This window comes from Anas platyrhynchos, chromosome 9 (genome assembly GCF_047663525.1).
Source record: "Anas platyrhynchos isolate ZD024472 breed Pekin duck chromosome 9, IASCAAS_PekinDuck_T2T, whole genome shotgun sequence".
Lineage (NCBI taxonomy): Eukaryota > Metazoa > Chordata > Aves > Anseriformes > Anatidae > Anas > Anas platyrhynchos.
In genome coordinates, this window is record NC_092595.1 from 12,400,346 (window position 1) to 12,421,019 (window position 20,674).

General features: G+C 40.2%; 1 protein-coding gene across 3 annotated transcripts in view; it reads right to left on the reverse strand.

Moving 5' to 3' along the window:
• LOC101794117 (probable cation-transporting ATPase 13A4) overlaps window positions 1–20,674 on the reverse strand; it is a 42,124-nt gene that overhangs the window by 16,225 nt on the left and 5,225 nt on the right. The window contains exons 2-17 of one of the 3 annotated variants that reach the window (XM_072042208.1): window positions 17,740–17,913; window positions 15,175–15,312; window positions 13,300–13,370; window positions 13,121–13,201; window positions 12,189–12,258; window positions 11,261–11,395; window positions 10,762–10,834; window positions 9,979–10,110; window positions 8,564–8,734; window positions 7,958–8,115; window positions 4,756–4,944; window positions 4,422–4,483; window positions 3,441–3,708; window positions 2,107–2,193; window positions 1,264–1,417; window positions 560–671 (exon numbers count right to left, since the gene is read on the reverse strand). In XM_072042208.1, the coding sequence (XP_071898309.1) occupies window positions 560–671; window positions 1,264–1,417; window positions 2,107–2,193; window positions 3,441–3,708; window positions 4,422–4,483; window positions 4,756–4,944; window positions 7,958–8,115; window positions 8,564–8,734; window positions 9,979–10,110; window positions 10,762–10,834; window positions 11,261–11,395; window positions 12,189–12,258; window positions 13,121–13,201; window positions 13,300–13,370; window positions 15,175–15,312; window positions 17,740–17,913 (2,075 nt within the window). Of the gene's footprint in view, window positions 1–559; window positions 672–1,263; window positions 1,418–2,106; window positions 2,194–3,440; window positions 3,709–4,421; window positions 4,484–4,755; window positions 4,945–7,957; window positions 8,116–8,563; window positions 8,735–9,978; window positions 10,111–10,761; window positions 10,835–11,260; window positions 11,396–12,188; window positions 12,259–12,286; window positions 12,371–13,120; window positions 13,202–13,299; window positions 13,371–15,174; window positions 15,313–17,739; window positions 17,914–20,674 lie in introns of those variants that run through there. The other 2 variants (XM_005014317.6, XM_072042209.1) reach the window with 2 other exon arrangements.

Here is a 20,674-nt window from a genome sequence, read left to right on the forward strand (position 1 = left end):
TTGCTGACTTCTCTAGAAGCTATAGAAAGTTAAAGCTATAATGTTAAAGGAGTGGACCAAGACAGCAGCAGAAGATGGTCTGCTAACTTTGACTGGGCTAGAGAATAGATAGCATTATGGGGGTCATCTGTTGCCTTTGCTTAATCAAGGAGCCAGGAAAACAAAACAAAACAAAACAACCCCCCCCCCCCCCCAAAAAAAAAAAAAAGAGAGAGAGAGAGAGAGAGAGAGAGAGAGACCGCTTTGGCTGAAAGCCTGGATAAATATGCAAAGACATTGGTAGAAATGATGGACTGAGAGAAGGGTGTACTAGGCTTAAACCTCCTATGTTGAAGAAATGTGTAAAGATTCTAGGCATGTGCTGTAAGCATGGGGTAGTGAAGTGCCCTCTACTCATTCTCAGATAGACATATATCCAGATTTAAATCAGATTCTCTTTGGCCTGAGTCTAACAAAACTATCTGTACTACAGCCCTGCTCCTAGCAGAGGCTTTGTGGTAACGGTATTACGTGGGGCTCATGGCTGAACGTTGCTGATAAGAAGCAGCCTACTGCTTACCTTGTTAGATCAGTAGATTGCCTCCCTGTCTGTAGAGACTTACATGCCAGTCCGATGACCCTAAAGCCCTGTGCTGTGTAGAACAGAAGCTTGCTTTCAAAGTTCGATGGGACTGTGAAAAGAGGAAAAGACAGTTCATCAGGGCATTAGACTGCTCTCTAATAAAAATAGAATGGTTTTGGAGAAGGGAAGGTTCCTTCCCAGAGAACAGGTACAACTAGATACCACCAGTAGGGCAAGGGCATTAAATAGAGGTGCTGAAACGAGCTTTGATCAATAAGAAAATCATTGTGTCTCCTCTGCCACTCTGCACTGAGGATCCTAAGCTATTCTGCAAAGACCTACCTTATTCTAGGGTGTCATGAATGAGCTGTGCTCTTCTAGCTGCCTACCCAAGGTTTGGAAAGAAAATAAAACTTTTTTTTGGTGTATACTGGACTAGTAGACTACTCTTTCAGATATTTATTCCAGCAGAAACTGCACACTTTGTACAACAGTTGGTAGTTGCTGTTGTCTGTTAGCCCTGAGAAGGGTCATATGGAAACTTAGCCTTAGACTTGAAGCACAGCAGCCAGTCTCTAACTTTTCAGGCTGAGGTATAAGGTCTTAGACCCAGAAATCTCATTTGGACCTTCTACTTCAACACACCATCAAAGCCATTTCTACGTATATGTTTCTAGGAAGCATTTACAAATGTTAGTTACCTGTTTCTGCTCTGCATAATGTGGCTACCATTTCTGGAGCCCCTTTTGTGAAGACCTGTTTTTCCCCACCAATTTCCTGAGCAATGACAGACATTCTCTGCAAAGCTGAAGAAAATGGAAACTGGTGTAAAATGATAACTCCTTCCACAGAGGCCTAGGAGAAAAGCAAGCAGATTAGATATTGCAGCATGGGTTTTAAACTCTGTCCAAAGGAGCTGAGTTCTCTGAACCATGCTGTAAAGCTAACCATATATGATGGACTGATTTGTCAGAATGGGGTTAGAAAAGATGGGTGAAATTTGTACAGATATGTTTAGGTCAAGCAATAGGAAAAGTTCACTGACAGTTTTAGCAGACTTAGATATAATTTCCTAGAAGGAACTCACTAACCCTATTTCTTTAACAAGACTGTGCTAGGTTTTACACTGGTCTTGCAAAAGAAAAAAAAGACATCTGAAAGCCAGCCCCTTGTTGTGCATCACTGGGAAAGACCTGACATCAGGTGCTGGAACCCACTGCAGCCCCAAGTGCTTTAGAGATGATCACCACTCAGCTGAGACTGGACTGAGTCTGAAGCCACCAGAAGAGATAATTTCCTGGACTGGACAATCTGTCATCTAGCAACATCTGCTCAAATCCTTGCTTCTAATGTGAGCAGCAAGCTCCTCCTGGCATCTCTTCTTCATCAGAGAGAGCATGGTGATCTCCCTGCAGGAAGTCTATGCAAGACAAAGTGTGGAAGAGATGTCTTGGACTAGGACAACTAAACATTTCTCTACTAAAAGGTAACTCTTATCTAACAGTTTAACTTGATCATGAATGGGAATCTTGCAAATAGCTTACACTGCTGGCTTTAGGTCCAGGTCTAACAACTGTGGCATGTGTGGATCCTTGACCTTCAATGTGATGTTTGCTGGAATCATCTATCACCTGTGTATTGAAAGACAAAAATCTTTTACATCATAGCAGCAAAGCTGAAAGGAATCTTAGGGAATTATTTAGAGCCTTTCCTTCCCTCAGAACAAGGTATCTTACTCATTCTTGATAGAGGTTTGTCTGACCTCACACTAAAAGCTTCTGTAAGGGATAACTCAACGCCTCCCTTGGCAATCAAATCTAGAGCTTCACCAACTTCACTAAGATACTGCTGTACTCCTGCACAGAAAATATGTTGTGTTATCTCCCTGACAAATCCTTTGATATAACAGACCCAGTGGAAAAATAATAATTAAAAAATTATGTTAATGTAGAAAGCAGCATTCACTGCTCTTGAAATCTTCAACACATCAGCTGTTTTTTTAATCATCACAACATGACTGTGAGAATAAAAATATTTTATGGTGTCAAAGGGCACACAATTATTCGTTTCTGCCTAAGGCTGAGATGGTGAAGTGATGCCCCAGTGAAGAAAAAAAAAAAAAATGTCAAACCAAACCAAAAACTCAAATTCCTGTCACTACTGGATAGTTCATTCCATGAAACTTGGTTGTTTTACATATTTTGCAAATACAAAACAGACAGGTGTTAAGTATGGGTGTTGTCAGCTAATCCAGCCCTGAATCTTGTCTTACATCAGCAGTGGCTTCTGGCTATTATCTTCTACCAGGTAATTATTGACTATTTCTCTTACCCATCTGACATTTGCAGCCTTTCAGTTTTTCATAAATGTTCATTTTTTCTTCAATTGATCAGATAGTAAACAGGGACATGGATGGCATTTATAGGTAATAGGACAGAGAATGAAACAGAGTGCTTTGACAGCTACTGCTTTTACTCTGCTCTCATTACTCCACAACTGTAGGAGTTCTTTCCCAGCTGTGAGGCCTTCTACCAGCTTTAGGTTTGAAATCCCATGCCTATGTGAAACATCTCCTCATCGACAGAGCTCTAACAAAGGTCAAAGTATTGTATCCCATTCAAAGCTAGCAGAAATCTGTTATATGCTCCATAAAACCAGTCTGCATCTACATGTAAGTTACATCTGGGGCTTCCTGTCATCTGGCAGCAGCCACAATCAGAGTTAATACTTCAGTAGGGTTTGCATGATATTTGCCACTTGCAGTCAAATGATTTAAATGCTCAGAGTACCCTGGGGTGAAAGCTCTAGGCAGAAACAAGGAACATTTCTCTAAAAGCCTAAGCATGTGGTATCCCTTCTGGGATTACTTATTACTTACTGTTTTACTTATGTGTGGGAAGTGGCTATTTGCATGGAACAGCTTGAGATATTTCTCCTTCGCAAGAATATCAAAACTCCCCACTACTATTTGCATAACAGCAAAGCGCAGCATTACCCAGTTAGTTGCCTCAAACATTTTCACATCCAGTGGGTCTCCTTGGATCTTGCCCTCCCAAACAATTAGTGAATGACAAACCACCATTGCTCTGAACAGTGGGCCCCAAGGTAGGCTGTGGTCTGCTGGGAAACTGTGAAAGTCCTGGAAACTGACACAAAAGACATAAAAAATACCATCAGAGAACACCAAACACATGCGACTAACAGAAAAAGAAAAAAAAAAAAAAAACTTAAGGAGACTGTTGAAGTCCTATCCTGTGATCAGACAATAAGCGTGTTTCTGGGGACTAGTCCTCCCCCAGAAGCTATTTTTCATGCACATCCCTGGCTAGGATACACATGTTCAGAATAGGTATATTCTGCATGCTTAAGAGCCAATTGGGATGGATGGAGAAACAGATTATTCTGAAACATCTTACTTAAGGTTTGTGCAAGGATTCGAGCTGTGAGGCTCATACAAGTATGAGCATCTTTGTGCATGCACACTTCTGGAAATGTAAATGGGCAAAAACATTGCCACTCAGTTCCTGCAGTGCCCATCTCATGGGTAACAGGGTCTTCTTGTCGTGAAGGGTTGGGGCACTGCTGCAGCTTTGAAAGCTAACCTAGCATGTCTACTGCAGAATACCCTGCCCGTGTGTGCTCTGCCTAATGCTGACAATAGTGGCTGCATCTTTTTATGGGATGAGGCAACCAACTCATTTTCCAAAGGCTACAGAAATAATATTGGTAGTTTAAACATGGGGAACTTCTAACTGTTGTTTGACATTAACAGTCTTTTAGATTTGTTCATATATCCAAGAGGAGAATCTGGTCACTACTCTACCAAATTTAACTTCCATTGGTTGTCAAAGAGCCTTACCAATTTCTTTCAGAGGGCAGCAAGCCCCAGAGATCCAGGCCATCTTCTGTTAAGGTGCCGGTCTAAGTTAAAATGTACATTTAAATAAAATTCACACATGAGATCTCCAAGAGGAATAAAAAGCAAGACATATTTTAAAAAGTTACTGTTCAGAAATGCCAGCACGGTGCAGAGCAAAAGTGCTACCAGCCAGTTCCTAGATTCCAAGAAAAACAACAATGCACAACGTCTGTTCAGACAACAATCTGAAAAATGCTTGACCAAAACCCATACCCTCCCACAGCTAGCATTGCTCCCATTGCTAACACAAGAGTAACCAACTCATAGAAGTTACTTTGTCAAAGCAGATGAGGTTCAGCTGTCCACACATGTTGATCCTCTGTGGGCTGATGCAGAAGATGCCCTTTTTCTTCAGCCTCCTCTGGGTATAAATGATCCCTGTGGTCAAGGCAGCTGGCAGGGCTGGGGGGACAGCAATAGTGATAACATCCAAAGCTTTCTTCACTACTTCTCCAGCCTCCTCCTGACATAAAATCAAAGACAATTATCAGCAAGAAGATAGCAAGGAGTGCTGCTTGGATTGCCTGAGTATAGCTCTCATCTCTCCTCCCCTGCACTACAGGTGTTTCATGCTCTGGTGTTTTCTGCCCATGGTACATTACATATTCATCTCCCTCAGAAATGAATTGTTTTGATTTAACCAAAGGGCTTAATGCAGCCTTAAGAGCAGCCTTCAGACCCTCCCTCACTATCCATGTCAACAAACCTGCCAAAGTTCACAGTCTCCTGTAAAGCACATGAGTTCAAATGTGCCAGATATGCTATTGCATCACCTTCAGTCAAGCCCAGCTCACCATCGGGCAGCACACAAGAAACTGCCATTTTTATGGTCATTCATCCAGCCACCTACAGACATAGCTCTGGGCTCCATACTAGCGTGACGGTGAGATATGGGACAGTGGTAAAAAGGGTGGCACAAAGGAAATTGCTTTTATGTGCAGGAAGAGACATGGAAGTAAAAATTACATTTTAAAAAGTAATCTCTAAATTGAAAGCATAAGAAGTTGGTCTTAAACTGATTGCCAGTGCACTGAATGTTGGCACTGTTATTCTTGGCAGTCAGTATCACTAACTACTAAAGGATCAAATGCATTTCAAATTGGGGTCCCAGGACAGAGACACTGCAGACTAAACCCAATTTGCAGTTCAGATGGATCTGAAAACCATCACTAGAGTTCTATTATTACTGCTTCTGAGCTTGGAGTTTTGACCATAAACCATGCTGCTTTTGATGTGCTGAATTTTCATCATGTTCTCATTCTCCCTTCATTGATACTGCTTCAGACCACAGAAAGCTCCAGTTTGATACTAATCTGTATCTATTTTATGTAAGAATGAAGCACTTATCACCTTCAGATAAACACAGTCACAGAAGAGAAAGAATGTAGTGTATAGTGACTGAATCTTACACCAGTCTGACAAGAGAGTTTCAGCTACTGTGATAACATCAGCATGTATTTTACATACTACAAAATGGGAAGAGGGTCTATAAAAAGTAAAAGCTTCAGAGCAGACACTAAGCTATGCTCTTAAGCACACTTTCTTTGACATCCCAAGGGGAATTTAATTTCTGCAGAATCAACCTTGCCACTCAGCGTTTTGGCTTTCCATTGGCAGATAATTATCAATGTATGAAATGATTTCTGGGAAGTTTTTTTAAAAGTTCTAGAACAATTAGGTTTTCAAAATTGCTCAATTGTTGTTTACAGTATATGACTATTTCTTAGACTGACCTTGACACACGACATGAGAATAAGTGAAGTATTTTTAAAAGTGTCAGGCAGTCTCCAGAGATTTAGCGACCTATATGGGAGTCCATATCTCAGCTACATTTTGGGTGTACCTGCTGCTAGCACTGTCTCCTGGATGGCCACTTTTAGATGGTGCTGCAGTCTTGTCTTGTCCTATCTTCTCCTGCTTCTGAATAGTTTGTCTGGATTATTTACCATTTCACCTTGCCTGGGGCTGCTGATAGGCACTTAACTATCACCCAGCTCCCCCCACCATGTTCAGATGCTGTGTGACTGTGCCCTGTTTGGTGACAGCACTGCCTGTGCTCTGGTCACCCTTGGCTCCTAGCTTGCCTTCCCCTAGGGAACAGCTGGCCCTTGCTGCTTCCTGATACAGCAACTCTTAGTTCTACACTGAAAAACTTGATTAAAATTACCATATAGAATTAATAGACCCCAATGAATATAGCATATTAGAGAAGAGCTAACACAGTCTTCACAGAGGGAATTCATGCCCCATAAACCTCCTAGAGAACTCTGCGAAAATAAGTTGTGATGTGGGTGAGTGACTCAATGGATACAAGACACTTAGATTTCAAAAGTTATTTCCCAAAAGCTCTCAAGGATATTAAGCTTAGTGATTACTAAGTGAAGGTTTGCCCACTATACAAATGACTAAACAAAGATATGAAAAAAAAAAGTGCAGAAGGAAATAGGGAGCTCTTTATAACATCAGTAAATTTTGGGGATGTATTTTTATACCTGTACTGTTCAGGGCTTTATAATATGGAAGAAAAGAAGCTGAAGGGGTGGACAAGGATCTGTAAGTCATGGACAGTACGGAAACATCAAATAGAAAGCAGCTATTTGCTGCTTCTCAAAAACAACAATCTACAGTGCCTTCAGTGATTTACCAGAAAGTAGGTTTAAAAACATCTTTACACAGTACATAATGAAACTGTGCGAATCACTGCCACAGGTGTTGTCAAGGCCAAGGCATAAATTAATTTAAAAATCTATTAAACTAGACTCTGGGGGGTTTTCAGTAGCTATTAAAGCTAGACGATCTAGACACAATTGACGGCTTACTGAATTCTTAAACCTTTCTGTTCAAGAAGCCAGAAAACTATACCAAGGAAGAACTGTTCTATACTTGGTTCTTTATAACCTCTTTCCACAAGCATCTAATACCAGTTAGTGTCAGAGACGGTGGATAGGGATATATGGGTCTTTCATCTGAACTGAAGTTTTAGGAAAGTTGCCTTTTCACAATGGCACGCTAGTCTGTGTCTGAACCTATGACTGACTGAAGATTTTTCTAAGAATGTACAAAAAGTGCCACAAGAACTCTCTAAAAGATAATTGCGAAGTGCTAAGCTCTTGAGCTCTCCCATTTTCAGAGATCTAGGAAGCATTCTGCCAATCATATGTGTTTGCTCTATGTATTAGCGAGCACAGGGTAGACAATACATGAATAAAGAGGTAGACACTATTCAGAAGGTTACTGATTTATAAGACACGCAATGCTCACACCTTGCTAAGAACTCAGAAGAAATGAAAACTGAGACACGGTAGGTTTTGGCACCTTAAAATTAATATCTAAGAGCTTGTGGTGTCACAAAGACAGTTGCCTCATATACTAAAGTGGAAAGAATCATACTTTTATATATAAATGTATATGAAGCCACTCAAGTTCAAGTCTCTTTAAGCTGGCTGTGAGTACTTCTCCTGCATTTAGTAACTCACCCCATTAAGTGCAAATACACACACTGTGTAGATCATTCCAATGGCTGCAAATGCTATGAGGCACATCAGGAACCGAAGGGCATCTCTGTACAGCTTGAAGTTCATGGGTTTAGGGTAGAGAATAGACCTCACCAGGTCTCCTTTGGCTGTATTGAAACCTGCAAAGAAAAAGAAAAATCATTAGTGAATTTCCAAAAAATGAGTGAATTTCCAAAAATTCACTAAGAAAAAAATGTAGGATTTTGAAATAACTCAAAATATATGTAACTGAGAAAGAAGGCCCAGATCCTTCATTTTACTGTATATGAACTACTCTGCAGAGTATAGAAAAAAATTGTCACAAGCAGGAGGATTTTTTCAACATCTCAGAAGCAAAGCAAGATTATTCTTTGTAGCCACAATGCTAATGGTTTTTGTAAAAGTTATGCCAAGCAAACTGAAACAATGCATAATAGCTTAGCCCAGCCTAGGGTATCAGTTCCCCACCTGACTGTTGTGAATTTGGGTTAACTCCTTTAACTTAAGGTGCACCAGAGAACTTTAAGTCAGACTCTGTTGCGTTAAGAAAAAGCATTAAAGGAAAAGCAAACTGAAGTGTTGACTGACCAGTCCGCAGCACCACAGCTTTCGCTACTCCTCTGTCATCTCCCTTGGTCTGTATGACCTCTGTTCCACAGAAGAGGACATGTTTTTTGTAGTCCTCTGCACAGTGCATTCTCCAGGGCTTCAAGTTATCAGCTTGGGGTAAGCGGGTCTTTGTTACAGGAATACTTTCTCCTAGGGAAGATTATCTCAGATAAGGAAAAATGCAGTACACCTTAAAATTAACCTGCTGACTTTGAAGTCAGTAAAGTATCTAGATAGACAGCAAACATATTTACTAGAGAAACCAGTTTAGAGAAATGTTAGTTTTATATCGTCACATCTTCAGAGTGAATAGGAATTTGCAGCCTATCAAGCAAAGAACAGATCCTGCCAGAGAAAATTTCTCCTTTGCATCAGTACAATAACTTCTTTTAAGTCCGAGAAATTAAAACAGCCCAAGGGCTTGGAACCCTGGCTGTAGATACAGAAACTTGAACAGAGACCTTAACTGGTGTTGCATGACTCCAGTTGATGGCCACAAGTTGTTCACCTAGTTTGACCTCCAGGTACAAGCCACTACATTATTGCCTCATGCCGATTTAACGTGACATTAGCTATTTCCCATTTCTAAGAAAAATGAGAGCCTTTAGCTCACTGCTTGACAGCTGACAAATATCCTATTTGTGTCAGAGCAGATACACTCAGGGGAAGAAGCAGAAATACTTTTATTGAATATCTGGTATCTTGGGCTTTCTAAACAAAAGAGGGTTCTGGAATTTCTCATTTATATTGAAATTTCAGAACTGTTGATTTTGGTTTGATTCAGACTGGGACCAAATCTGAAGACAAGAAACAGGACTATGAACAACTCCTGCACCGAAAATCTTTTTTTCCATGAACTCTCCCACCTGGTATAGTCTCCACTGCTATCATATGAATGTGAGTTAAGCGTATGCAGATTGAGACAGATACTCCAGCTGGTTGGAGACATTTCAGCAGTCAGGATGAAACATTCAGAGAAATCTCTACAGTCTGAATGGACTGGGTGCCTGTGTGGGAACAGCTTTTTTTCCATATCTACTGTTTCTTTTCCTGTCCTGTTCATTCTCCTTCACTGTTTGCCCTTCCTTTCTTTCTAGTTTAAGTATTGCTTCCTAAATATTGTACCCCAGAAGGGAAGAAAAGGATGAGCAGCTCTTCCCAAAGTTCATCTTGTCTAGTTAGAGAAGATAGGAATCTATTGTTGCTGGGAATAACTATTGTATAGTCTTTTTCATAGCAAACATTCCAAAGAATGTCCTTCTAGGATAGCTATGGACTATCTCATAATAAGGATGATACATGATAATGCTAATGCTGTATGTCCTGTGCCACTGCCTGAAACCACAGGGCCATGATGATGTTTTAATGGTAAGCCTGGGAGGGACAAGCTGTACCTGTCAGCATGCTTTCATTTACTATGCACTGCCCACTGATCAGGATGGCATCACAAGGCAAAAGGGCTTTGCCCTCTTTCAGAACCAGAAGGTCTCCAGGAACAAGATGGTGCGATTCCAGCTCTTGGAAACCTGCAGGTGACATGTAAAGGAAACTTTGTGCTTTGCATGTTTCTCTGTGTTACAAAGAAAAGTACAAGGAGCTACCAGTTGAACATATTATTACTTCTTTATAATGGCTGATAAACAATGGACTGCAAGAATGACCTAAGAATACAACATTCCATATTAAGAAAAGTCTAGGCACCAGTTCAAACTGCAGAACTTATTTTTATCTCCCCATACCCCAAATCATAGCTGCTATTCCAATGTCCTGAAGCTTGGATCTACATTTCTTACTTTGACATTTCTTACTTTGACTCCCTCTTTCTGGATTGTTCTCCAAATACCATGACAATGAACAGACTTTGTATGCAGCAATTAGGTGGACTCATACCCACTAAGTGGTTATGTGGTTGGCTTTGTCAGCACAGCTTTAAGAAAAATGGCATCGTTTTCCTGATAATTTTTTGCTAAGGCTGTGCTCATGCAATTATGAATATGATTGATGTGCCACAACATACTTCTAGGTCAAACTAAACCAATCTGCAGAAGCTAGTTAAAAAGGTTGAGAGACAATAGAGGAAACTGCTCTGGAAGGAATTTGATACTACATATTCTCGGTTTTGATATACGTTGCTACAGAAATGAAACGCATTGAAGAAAGAAGTGTGCAGGAGTTACCTTCCTTATTTCTGCAGACAGTGACCATGATGTTGTTATGAGACTCAACCAGTCTGTGCAGTTTAACTGATTGCTATAAATTAAAGGAGAACATAAAAAAAAAAGTGTTACATCTTACATGATGCAATTCATCCACTAGCAATTATTCCCTTCTGTTATTTGTGGTTATGAGAGCCCTCATAAACTGGGGTCTGTCCCTGCCAAGAACTGTACAATCATACAGAGAAAGAAACTCCCCACCCTAATTATGAAGAAGGTGTAACAAAAGGTTACAAAGCAAAGCACTGGAATGGGGAAGGCAGGATGTGGGTAAAGTACCACACAAAGATTATTATGACTAGGAGGCCAGGCCACTGCACCTGCTACTACATAATGTCACGAGACTAAACCTCTGAGTAACTCTCAGGGCACAGTACATATGCATGTTGTAACATATTGGGCTTTCCCAGACATTAGAAATAAGACTTCCTTGTGGAGAAAGGTGAGATGTCTCACCTACCTGTCTAAGTTCGTATACAGTCAAAGAAATTGAGAGGAGAGACATGATTATGATGGCAGTGGCATATTCCATGTAATCTTCCGCAAACCACAGACACACACTGAACAGCTGGAACACGTAAAATGGATTCAAGACCTGTTTGGAGAGGGAGCATTACTCAAGAGTTAGCCACATTTAAATGACTCCAGGATACCCAGAAAGCATTCTGCTGGAGGTGGGCTAGAATAAAAGCTATTGAGGTAAGTATTGAGTCTCCCCACCCTCTTTCTGATTTTGTTAGCAGTGGCTTCCGTCTAATCACTCTGGCCCATCTCCACTGAAAGAAAGGGCCAAATAATCTGGACTAAGAAGGATGCTATTTGAGAAATGAAATGGCTCAACCTAGTCCTTGCTTTGCTCTGCTCTTTACAAGAAATGTAACAGAGGTGAGAGGAGATCAGGTTGTGAAGCAAGCATGGAGCTCACATACCATGAGCACCACCTCCACCTTGCTTAGGGCACACGTACAACTAGCTGCAGTCTAGAAAGGAATATTGGTGCTTTACGCAATGCTATGCCCAGAGTCATGAGCTCATTGGATCTCTCTGCAGCTGTAGGCATGTGCCAGCAAGTGCTGTTCACTTCATCTCTGCTGATTAAGAGACAGCCTTTGCCTGGAAGGTTTGATTTTCAGCACAGCTTGTAAACATTCACTGACCCTTGTAAGGCCAACAGAATGAGCTCCTAGGACACAGGCATGGGGATGGAGCATTTGGAATAATGGAGAAGAAATGAATTAATGGTGATTTTATAAACAGGATATGAAAAAATAGTGTGCTTGATGGGTGACTGCTAGGAAGCTACTTCAGACATAGGGTCCATCTTATTCTATATGCATACTCTGTCTCCCCAAGTAGCCTTAAGAATAAAAGCAACAGAAATGTTGAACCTCTTTGATGAGTAGTTTCCAAATAGGGATCACTGGAACATCAATACTGTTTGGCCCACATATCGCTCTCCTGCATGGGATAAAGATACATGACTTACAGATAAAACAGTGACGATATAGCTTGCTCAAGAAGCTGCAGCTTTCAATAGTCCAAAGAGCTTGTATCAATCCTAATGTAAAGTCTGTGAGGATATTTTTCCAAGAAAAAAGATAAAAAAAATTAATACTCCTTACAGTGTTTATGTCAAAAAAGATTACCGCATCCGTGAAATCTACTCAAAAAGACAAGAGGTATAACACAGCCATTAGGCAAATGTTTCTAACATGCAAAAACGCCTTTGAAGCACCATAAAATAAAGAATCCTGCACCTAAAAAGAAATGATCTGAAAACAAAAAATTCTGCATAAAGTTAATCATAGCATGACTTGAATGAAAGCTTCAACGTGAGCTAATGTCAGGAGCTGTATTTTCAATATTTAATCAACAAAATGTCATTTCTGTATTTAGCAGTTTCAGGGGTACCCAATCAGTACATTTTATAATGATACAGTAGTTTGTTAGAATAAATTCAATGACCAGAATTAAATAATTTATACATTCAATATAGTTACATGGAGTCCTACTGAAAAAGCACACACACAACTAATCTGCACTGTCTCATGGAGGCTTTCTCCTGTTGCAAACAAGAACTGCTCAGAGTTAATTACAAGACATAGATATTTCCTGATGGAGAACAGTATTTTAAAAACTTTGACAAGGAACACACAACATTCTCTAGCACTTTTCATTCAATTTTTGCACGTATGGTCATTTCATCTAAAATTATGTGCTTATTAATGTATATACATAAAGCTCAAGAAAAGTGCGCTAGCAGCATTAAATTTAAATCTTTTTGAAATCCATATGCATTCAGAGTGCTTAAAATATGTACCTGATATTCTGTTCATTGCAGGTGAGACCAGAACCAAATTTGGCATGTATAGCTGAACAAGTGTGGTGGTCTTCTAGGGCTCTAAAATGTAAATGGAATGTTTTCCTTAGGGTGTTATTCCAAAGAAGCTTGACATTCTTGTAACCATGTAGCTCATGTAACCAGTGCATGGAACTCACCCAACTTTCTGGAACTGTTTTGCATAGATATTCCAAACATAGCGGATTTTTTGCACTTGGATACTTTTCACCTGCAAAATAAAGCAAGGACAAGGATAGTTGAAACTCAGCAAACACAAATATTCCCAGGCCTGCTCACAGATATGCCAAGAGACAAGAAAGGCCATTCCAGGATAGCTCCTGAATCACTGCTAATGCTAAGCACTTGCAGAGCAGTTATCTGTGAGGAATGCATGCTGTCATTTACGACTTGCAAAATGAGTCTGTCCTGTCCTGTGTAATAATAACAAAGCCTGTTAGAGATAAAGGTATTTCACACATCAGCTGGAAGAAGGCAATGCTATACACCTATACACACAACTAATAAAGAAAGCAGCTCTAGGGGACTCTGCCTACCCAGTGCAATAAGCACTATTATAGACCAATGAAATCTACACTCAGCTTATACCCTGATTCAAAATGGAGCAATAACCACAATCATTAACCTAACAAGAGGTCTGTACTTAGGAGCAAAGGAGCTGCAATATTTGCAATGCTAAAAACTGGACTGGGAAATGAGGGACTCAACGTGCCGCAGAGGTAGCTCCTTGGATAGCTCTCAGGCACTACACAATACTTGGTGGAATTAGGCAGCTTAAAAGGCAAAAAGGTTTTATAACTAACATATAAGTAGGAGCTTTTGAATTGCTAGTGAAGGATTAAACTGCTCTTTGCTTCTTGAAATCCGTTCTTTTCTACCTAGATGTTTTGACTGATACTACTGTTGCTCAAAGGGCCTATTATTTAAGGGCTATATTGGGCTTTTTTGTTACTAATTCAATCCTCTGAAGAATGTTACAAATCAGTCTTCACTTTCATACTGTGCCAGTTGATTAAACTAGCTGGCACTAAACTTTCGTATGTACATTAAGATACAGTCACACAAAACAGCAAAACCAGCAAGAGCTTTGCTTAGCTGAAGTTGGGTTTATAATGAAAATATCTCCTGAAAATTGCTGTAGATACAAAAATAAATGCTAACAATATATATTATGGGTTATCCAGTGGAGTGATTCAGTGTCTTTAATCAAGAAGCAGATATTAGCAAACGTACCATTGCATTCCCATTGCTTACACCAATTTAACATTTGATGCTAAGCAAGACATATAACTGCACTGTCCGGTACTTGTTCTAAAATAGGGATAATTGCGTTTACTCAACTCATGAGGGACCTTCTGATTTGCTTGGATCAATTAATCATCTGCCTTCTCCCCAGTGCCTCACTGGGATTTCTAAGCTATGGAACTGGCAGAGACCAGGATATTTTTTTGCAGGAATGGTTGGCAGCTTAAGAGATGACTCCAACAAACATACTTTAAAGCACAAATTGATGCATACAAAGGCAAGAAAGAAAAACATGCTTCAGAGCCTTCTTGATAAAACATTTCTGGAGACAATGATAGAGTTTTGCCTAGGCACTTTTCTGTTCTATTTCCCCTCAGCTGCATTCATCCCTGCTTTCATGTTGCTGTTGGAGCTGTGATGTTGAGTTCCTCAGTTTCCCTTCAGACACACAGGCACCCCTAAGTTCTTTGATTTTCATGCCAAGAGTGAGTGTTTGATATGAAACTCTGATTCTTCATGGCCAACTCCAGCATTTTGAGTGTCTCCTATTTATAATGTAGGTCACCTCTCTTTTGCATATCCCCCTTTGTAGTAAGAGAGGATTTTTACAAAGGTGAATACAGTTCTCCAAGCTTGTCTTTTTACAGCTCACTATGTTATCAAGCTGCAAGTCTCTTAGCTGGATATGTTTCACAGCTCACTTTTACTCCATAAAGCCCGGCTGAGATTTGCTGTCATCTCCCAGATGCTGCAGGCAGTAATTGACTTACTTGTAAACTTGGCTTCATTAAGGCTTCGTTGAAGATTGAGTCTTCTTCAGAAATGCCTGGATAATCCAATTTACTTTTGATAACTGCAGACACAGAGATCCATGTCACACTCTTACGTGAATAAATCTGAAATTCATCCTAAATGAATATAAAAGAGAAGTGTCACAATTCCCCTCAAAATCAGACCAAAGTCACCATCAGTTTAAAGTGAATGATTACTGTAGGCTTTCTAGAACACTGCTCAGCTTTTTCAAGGAACTTGCCAACAGCAACCTCCCAGCACCTGTGATTGATAGATAAATCAGCAGAAGGGGAGCAGAACCACAGTCCTATCTAAATGTGAGTACTGCAAAGTAATTCACTCAGCGCAGGTCCAGTGCTTGGCTGATAAGGGTGGAATGTGAACACCTGGGTCATGATCAATAAACAAGCAAACAGTATAGAACAATCTGAGATTGTGTGATCAGACCATAAAGGGAAGGTCAAAAAGTATATAGCACTGTACTGCAAGATGGATGTTCGGCATAATACCTTTTCACCATCATTCATGTGTTAACACTTCATTGGAGTAAATGTGGTAGAAGCCATGACTCTCTTAGAGTAACCTTAAACAAGTTTTTGCCACAGTGAGGTCATAATCTTGCTTTTTTTTTTTTTTTTTAATAAATAAATTCAACATTGGAACTGCCTGATAACTAGTGTTGTTAGTGCAGTCTTAGAGATTAGCGCAACTACTGTAATAAGTACCATCATGTTCAGTCTCAGATGGAAACACTGAACCACATGCATTAAAGCCAGCTATGGGACTGACTTATATGTCATACTCAGTACGTGAGAATTTTGGCAGATGGAAAAAGCTGATTACCTCAGCTGGCCAGGTTCTGAAAGCAGAGTTATTAGATGTTACTTAGAAATGACAGCAGAAATATAAAATTTTGAGTACTTTTGAATAATTTAAAGGTTCAAAAGAAGACCCTTAAGAATTTTTATACATCTTAATTATTTGTGAACTTCTTTTCTTAAACACATATTATGAGTAGAATAACATTTATTTTCTGATATTTATGTTTAATTTAGATTTCGGAATTAGTAGACATTGGGATGCAGATTGAGATGGGAAGCAATGAATAGCACAGGTGCTCATTATTTAAACTAAAGTGAGTCAAACTTCAATAACAAAAGTGAGTTAATAGGCTCTTATATTGCCATTGCAGAGATGATGATAAATTATGAATGAAGGTCTTATGTGAGGCAAAAGAGAACTCCAAGGATCAAGCTGACAGGGTTACTTCTATTCTCATTAGCAGTAGCCATCACATTTAAGAACTAATGTAACCAGAAGGAAGGGGGGAGGTGGGGAAACTGTCATTTTCATGCAAAGGACCCAAGAAGGAAATCTGCAATTGCCAAATGCCCAGAGCATATTTTCGGAGAGCTTACTGATAAAAAGAATGTACAATATGATTCAATTCGTGTTTAATTACATGAAGGATCATTTTAAAACTCATTTGTGCGAAAAGTGCTTGGCATGGCAAATCCATTTAAAATGACACACGAGAGTAGGTAATTAAAAATGCAAACTGAATTGAAGATTAAAAATGGAGATTAAACCTAATATGCTTCCTATTAGGTTGCAGATTGTTTCCATATAAAATATGCAACAGGCAGATCTGTGATTTTCAAAACTCAAGATTCTAACTGCATACCGTTGTGCTCCTTTAAGAAGGTAGCTCAAAAACAATGGTAGCACGTTCCATTTTGCAATTGCACATGCCATTGTTCAGGAGTCTCTGAAGCATAAAAAATCAAACTTGTTGAAGAAAACTAAAACCGCCAAGCTCCTGGAGTGTTCAGGCTCAGCTGGGATTCAGAATCAAGTTTCAGTTTGCTTCTTTCAGTTTTGCAGTAGCTTCCATGAAATGAAATCAGGGTTTGGGTATGTGGCAGAGCTTCAGCACAGTTTTCAATGGATAGAAGAACAACTAGCAAAACATAACAGACCTGAAAGCATTATCTGCAGGACTACAGCCTTATTGGACATGTGAAAGGACTGATGGAAACCAGAGGCATACAGTCATGAAAAGCAAGCAGTCTGTGCTTGCCCTCTTCCTTATACTGATCCCTCATCATGCACTGTTGGACACTGGGACACTGCTGGGGACAGAGCTACACAAATCTTCAGTTTGGTCCATTGTCTAAATTCTAGCAGAGAGGGACAGCTTCACTAGGATGGCCAAATGAGGGTAGAAGAAAGACCTCCTGGACACAGTCAAGCAAAGAGATGCTTTAGAATCTGGAGACAAGATTTACAAGGTAGAAAAGATAAGGGTGGTAGAAGGGAGGAGGAAGGGCTGACAGCAAATAATACAGTCAAAAATCCAGTTATCATCTTAGACAGAATTTGTAAAATACTACAGAGAGTTCTGCAGCTCACTGCTGCCAAATATATTACTGCAAGACATAGACAACATGAGAGATTTCAGCTAACTGGATTCTTTCCAATTAACTCACCTTCCAATTAACTACATACTAGGAATTAATTTAAAGATTATAGTAGGCACCTACTGTTGTTCTAAGCAATACAATATCCGCTTCTTCCAAGCTGCAGGGGATGCAGTTTGCCCACACATCCCATTCTGGCTTCCAGTAGAACAGGAGCAGCAGAGCCCCACAGGACAAGATGTATCCAGCAATGCACAAGGCCTTGCGGCAGCCTTGGGTTTTGTAGCCAAAAATCTCCTGGACAGCAAAGACAAGGAAAAAAATATTGCTATTTGTCTTAACAAAATACCTGGAATGCTACAATTTCCCATCATCGATTGCTCTCCCATAGATACTGTTCAGTATGGGACTGTGAAAAAAAAAAAGTCACAGAACTTACATTCTTTATGGTCCATGATTAGAAAATAATTTTGCGTACTCCACAGAAGTTTTCATACACTTGCACAAAATGTGTACTGCTGTAGACTGACCAAACCTATAATACAGTTTTATGTAGTTGTGAAACTGTGTATGAAACAGTAAGAATGAGTTGGAATGATATGAAAACATAAAGGCCCTAACCTTTAGGCCCTGAGACATGAAGCCAGACTTGCTTGGTCAGCTTTTTTAAGGCCCTTGGGTGAGACTAGCTGAAGCTACTTTGTGCAACTTGGCACTAACACAGCACTTGTAGGCTTCCATGATATCTCTCTGGTGTGGGGATTTTGGACCTTTCCAATGTGCCACTGTCCTAACATCCCAAAATAATAATAACTGTTAGTAAGAACAGCTAATGAACACTTGTGCAATGCTTGACATGTTCGGAAGGCAAAAGGAATCTACTTACTCTAGCTGTATGAGTAGGTATTATTATTCCATTTTTAAAGCTGGGGAAATTGCTACAGTGAAGCAAGGTGACCTGCCCAAAACTTCAAAGGGATGACTGTCAGCAATACAGTTTAAGAGCTGCCAGGTCACGGTACCATGGCCAAATTCTCTCTCTGTAGCACTAACAGGGCCTGGGTAAAGGTCAAACAAAATGTATGCAGTGATTTTACAGAGCAGACGCAGCCCTGACCTAAGGCAGATGGTTGCACAGCTGCAATTACATCGGATGACCACAAGAATTTGCACATAAGGGTTAAGATTCCTCAGTCTCCTTCTTCCTAGTATATCTGCAGCAATTGTGCAATCTGCTTCTCAATATCAGATATCCACGGCCACAGGTATTGCGAGATCCATTCATAAGGGGAGAAGAAAAGATAATGTAATTGGAAGGATGAGTAATACATAATTCCTGGTTCTGTGATGGGGTCTTTGCTTGTTCCAAGAAACGCAGGCCCTACCCAGTGGTTCCACTCACTGCTTGCCCTATGTCATTCCCCAAAAGACAGACTGACTGCATCTTCCTAGGTGGTCTCCATATGGATTCTAAAGGGAAGAAATTGGCAACTGTGGGAAAAACAAACAAACATGGAACCTATGCCTGCAAATTGCCTGCATTGCACAGGACCTGTTTATATCACCTTAAGATGCACATACTCAGCCTTTTCAAAGGTTTCCACAGTCTGAGCAGCCCTTAAGGCAACTTTATAGCAGACAGAAGGAAGCTCATGGAGGACAGCAGATATGCAAAGATGTTAGGAGGTAGCTGATGTGGCAGTCGTGCTACTAGAATTGACTAATTGCTCCTATAGACCAGTAAAGGGCTCTCCATGCACATCTGTCTATTCGTATTCTCAACAAAAAGGTTACAAATTAGTGTCAGCACCAGCATACAGCAGCACCAGCATACAGAGCAGTACATACAACAATGCAAACTCGCTGTTCACAGCAATTGGTTACTAGCAAGATGCAGGTACTTGGCTCCAGATCCTACAGCTTGTCAGCAAGGTAAAGAAACTCCCAAGGAGACAGAGATGCCTAAGGGAAGAACTGTTAAAAGAATGTGCCTTCGGATATCCTCCAGTAAATAGCTGTACCTGGAATAATTAGAATAATCTTTTCAAGTTGGGATGGGCATGGATATCAGGGTGGGGAAGAATGAGATTGCTGCCATGTGCATCTTGCTTCTGTGAATGAATCATTCCCTTAATTTCCAGCTTTTGTGCCTTACACCCAAAGTCTGAGAAGTCAATAAGGCTGTAGTTAATATAATTAAAAAAGGAAGAGGGTGGGCACTGAGCATGTGATTGGCATTTATTTGGGATCATCTTCTGTTGACAGTGTTCTTCTCTTCCGAAATGCTGAATGATTCCCCAAGCCTGACATGTCAATTTAACCAAGAGGCCCACCCACCAAAGCAATGTGTTTGGAGGGATAATGGTGTCTTCTTACATAATGGCAAGGTTGGGGTGAGTCATGGAGCAAAATGCATCCGTCCAATTTTTTATATTTTTGAAATGAAGCTTCTGCTTTATGCAAATAAACATCTGAAAGGGCGGAAATAAAAACACTCTGCAAACAGATCATCCCTGTTCACCACAGAGCATTCATCAAACAGCAAGCAAACAGAGAGCAAACAGAAACCATAGAGCTAGGGCAGATTCTTTCTTTCTCTGCCTAGGAAACCAGGCACCTATGTATCAAAATATGGATTTGAGTTCTACCTACACCGGCCTGTGTTTCCAGATCTTTGTTTTCCCATCAAAAAACAGTTTGATCCCTTAGATCTCAAGATGCTTCCCAATATCAAGCCAGCATCAGTATTCCTCATCTTGAGAGCTAGGAGAGAGGAAAAGAAGGGAAATAGCTCAGCTGGGAAGAAAAAAAAAAAAAGACATTCTCTTACATCACCCACTACTCTGCTGGTTCTTGCTGCTTCTGACATTGGACTTGCCTGAGACAGACACCCTCAAGCTGTTTTGACACAGTGCATGCTCTGCCCTATGAAAACTGGTGTTAGTTCAAGTTGTTTTGTTTGTTTCTTGATGAATGTAATGCTTCTGAACGTAGGTGTTTGGGAGCTCTACAAGGAGTGCTCTGGGAAAGAATAAACACTGCTGTTTCATATCTGGAT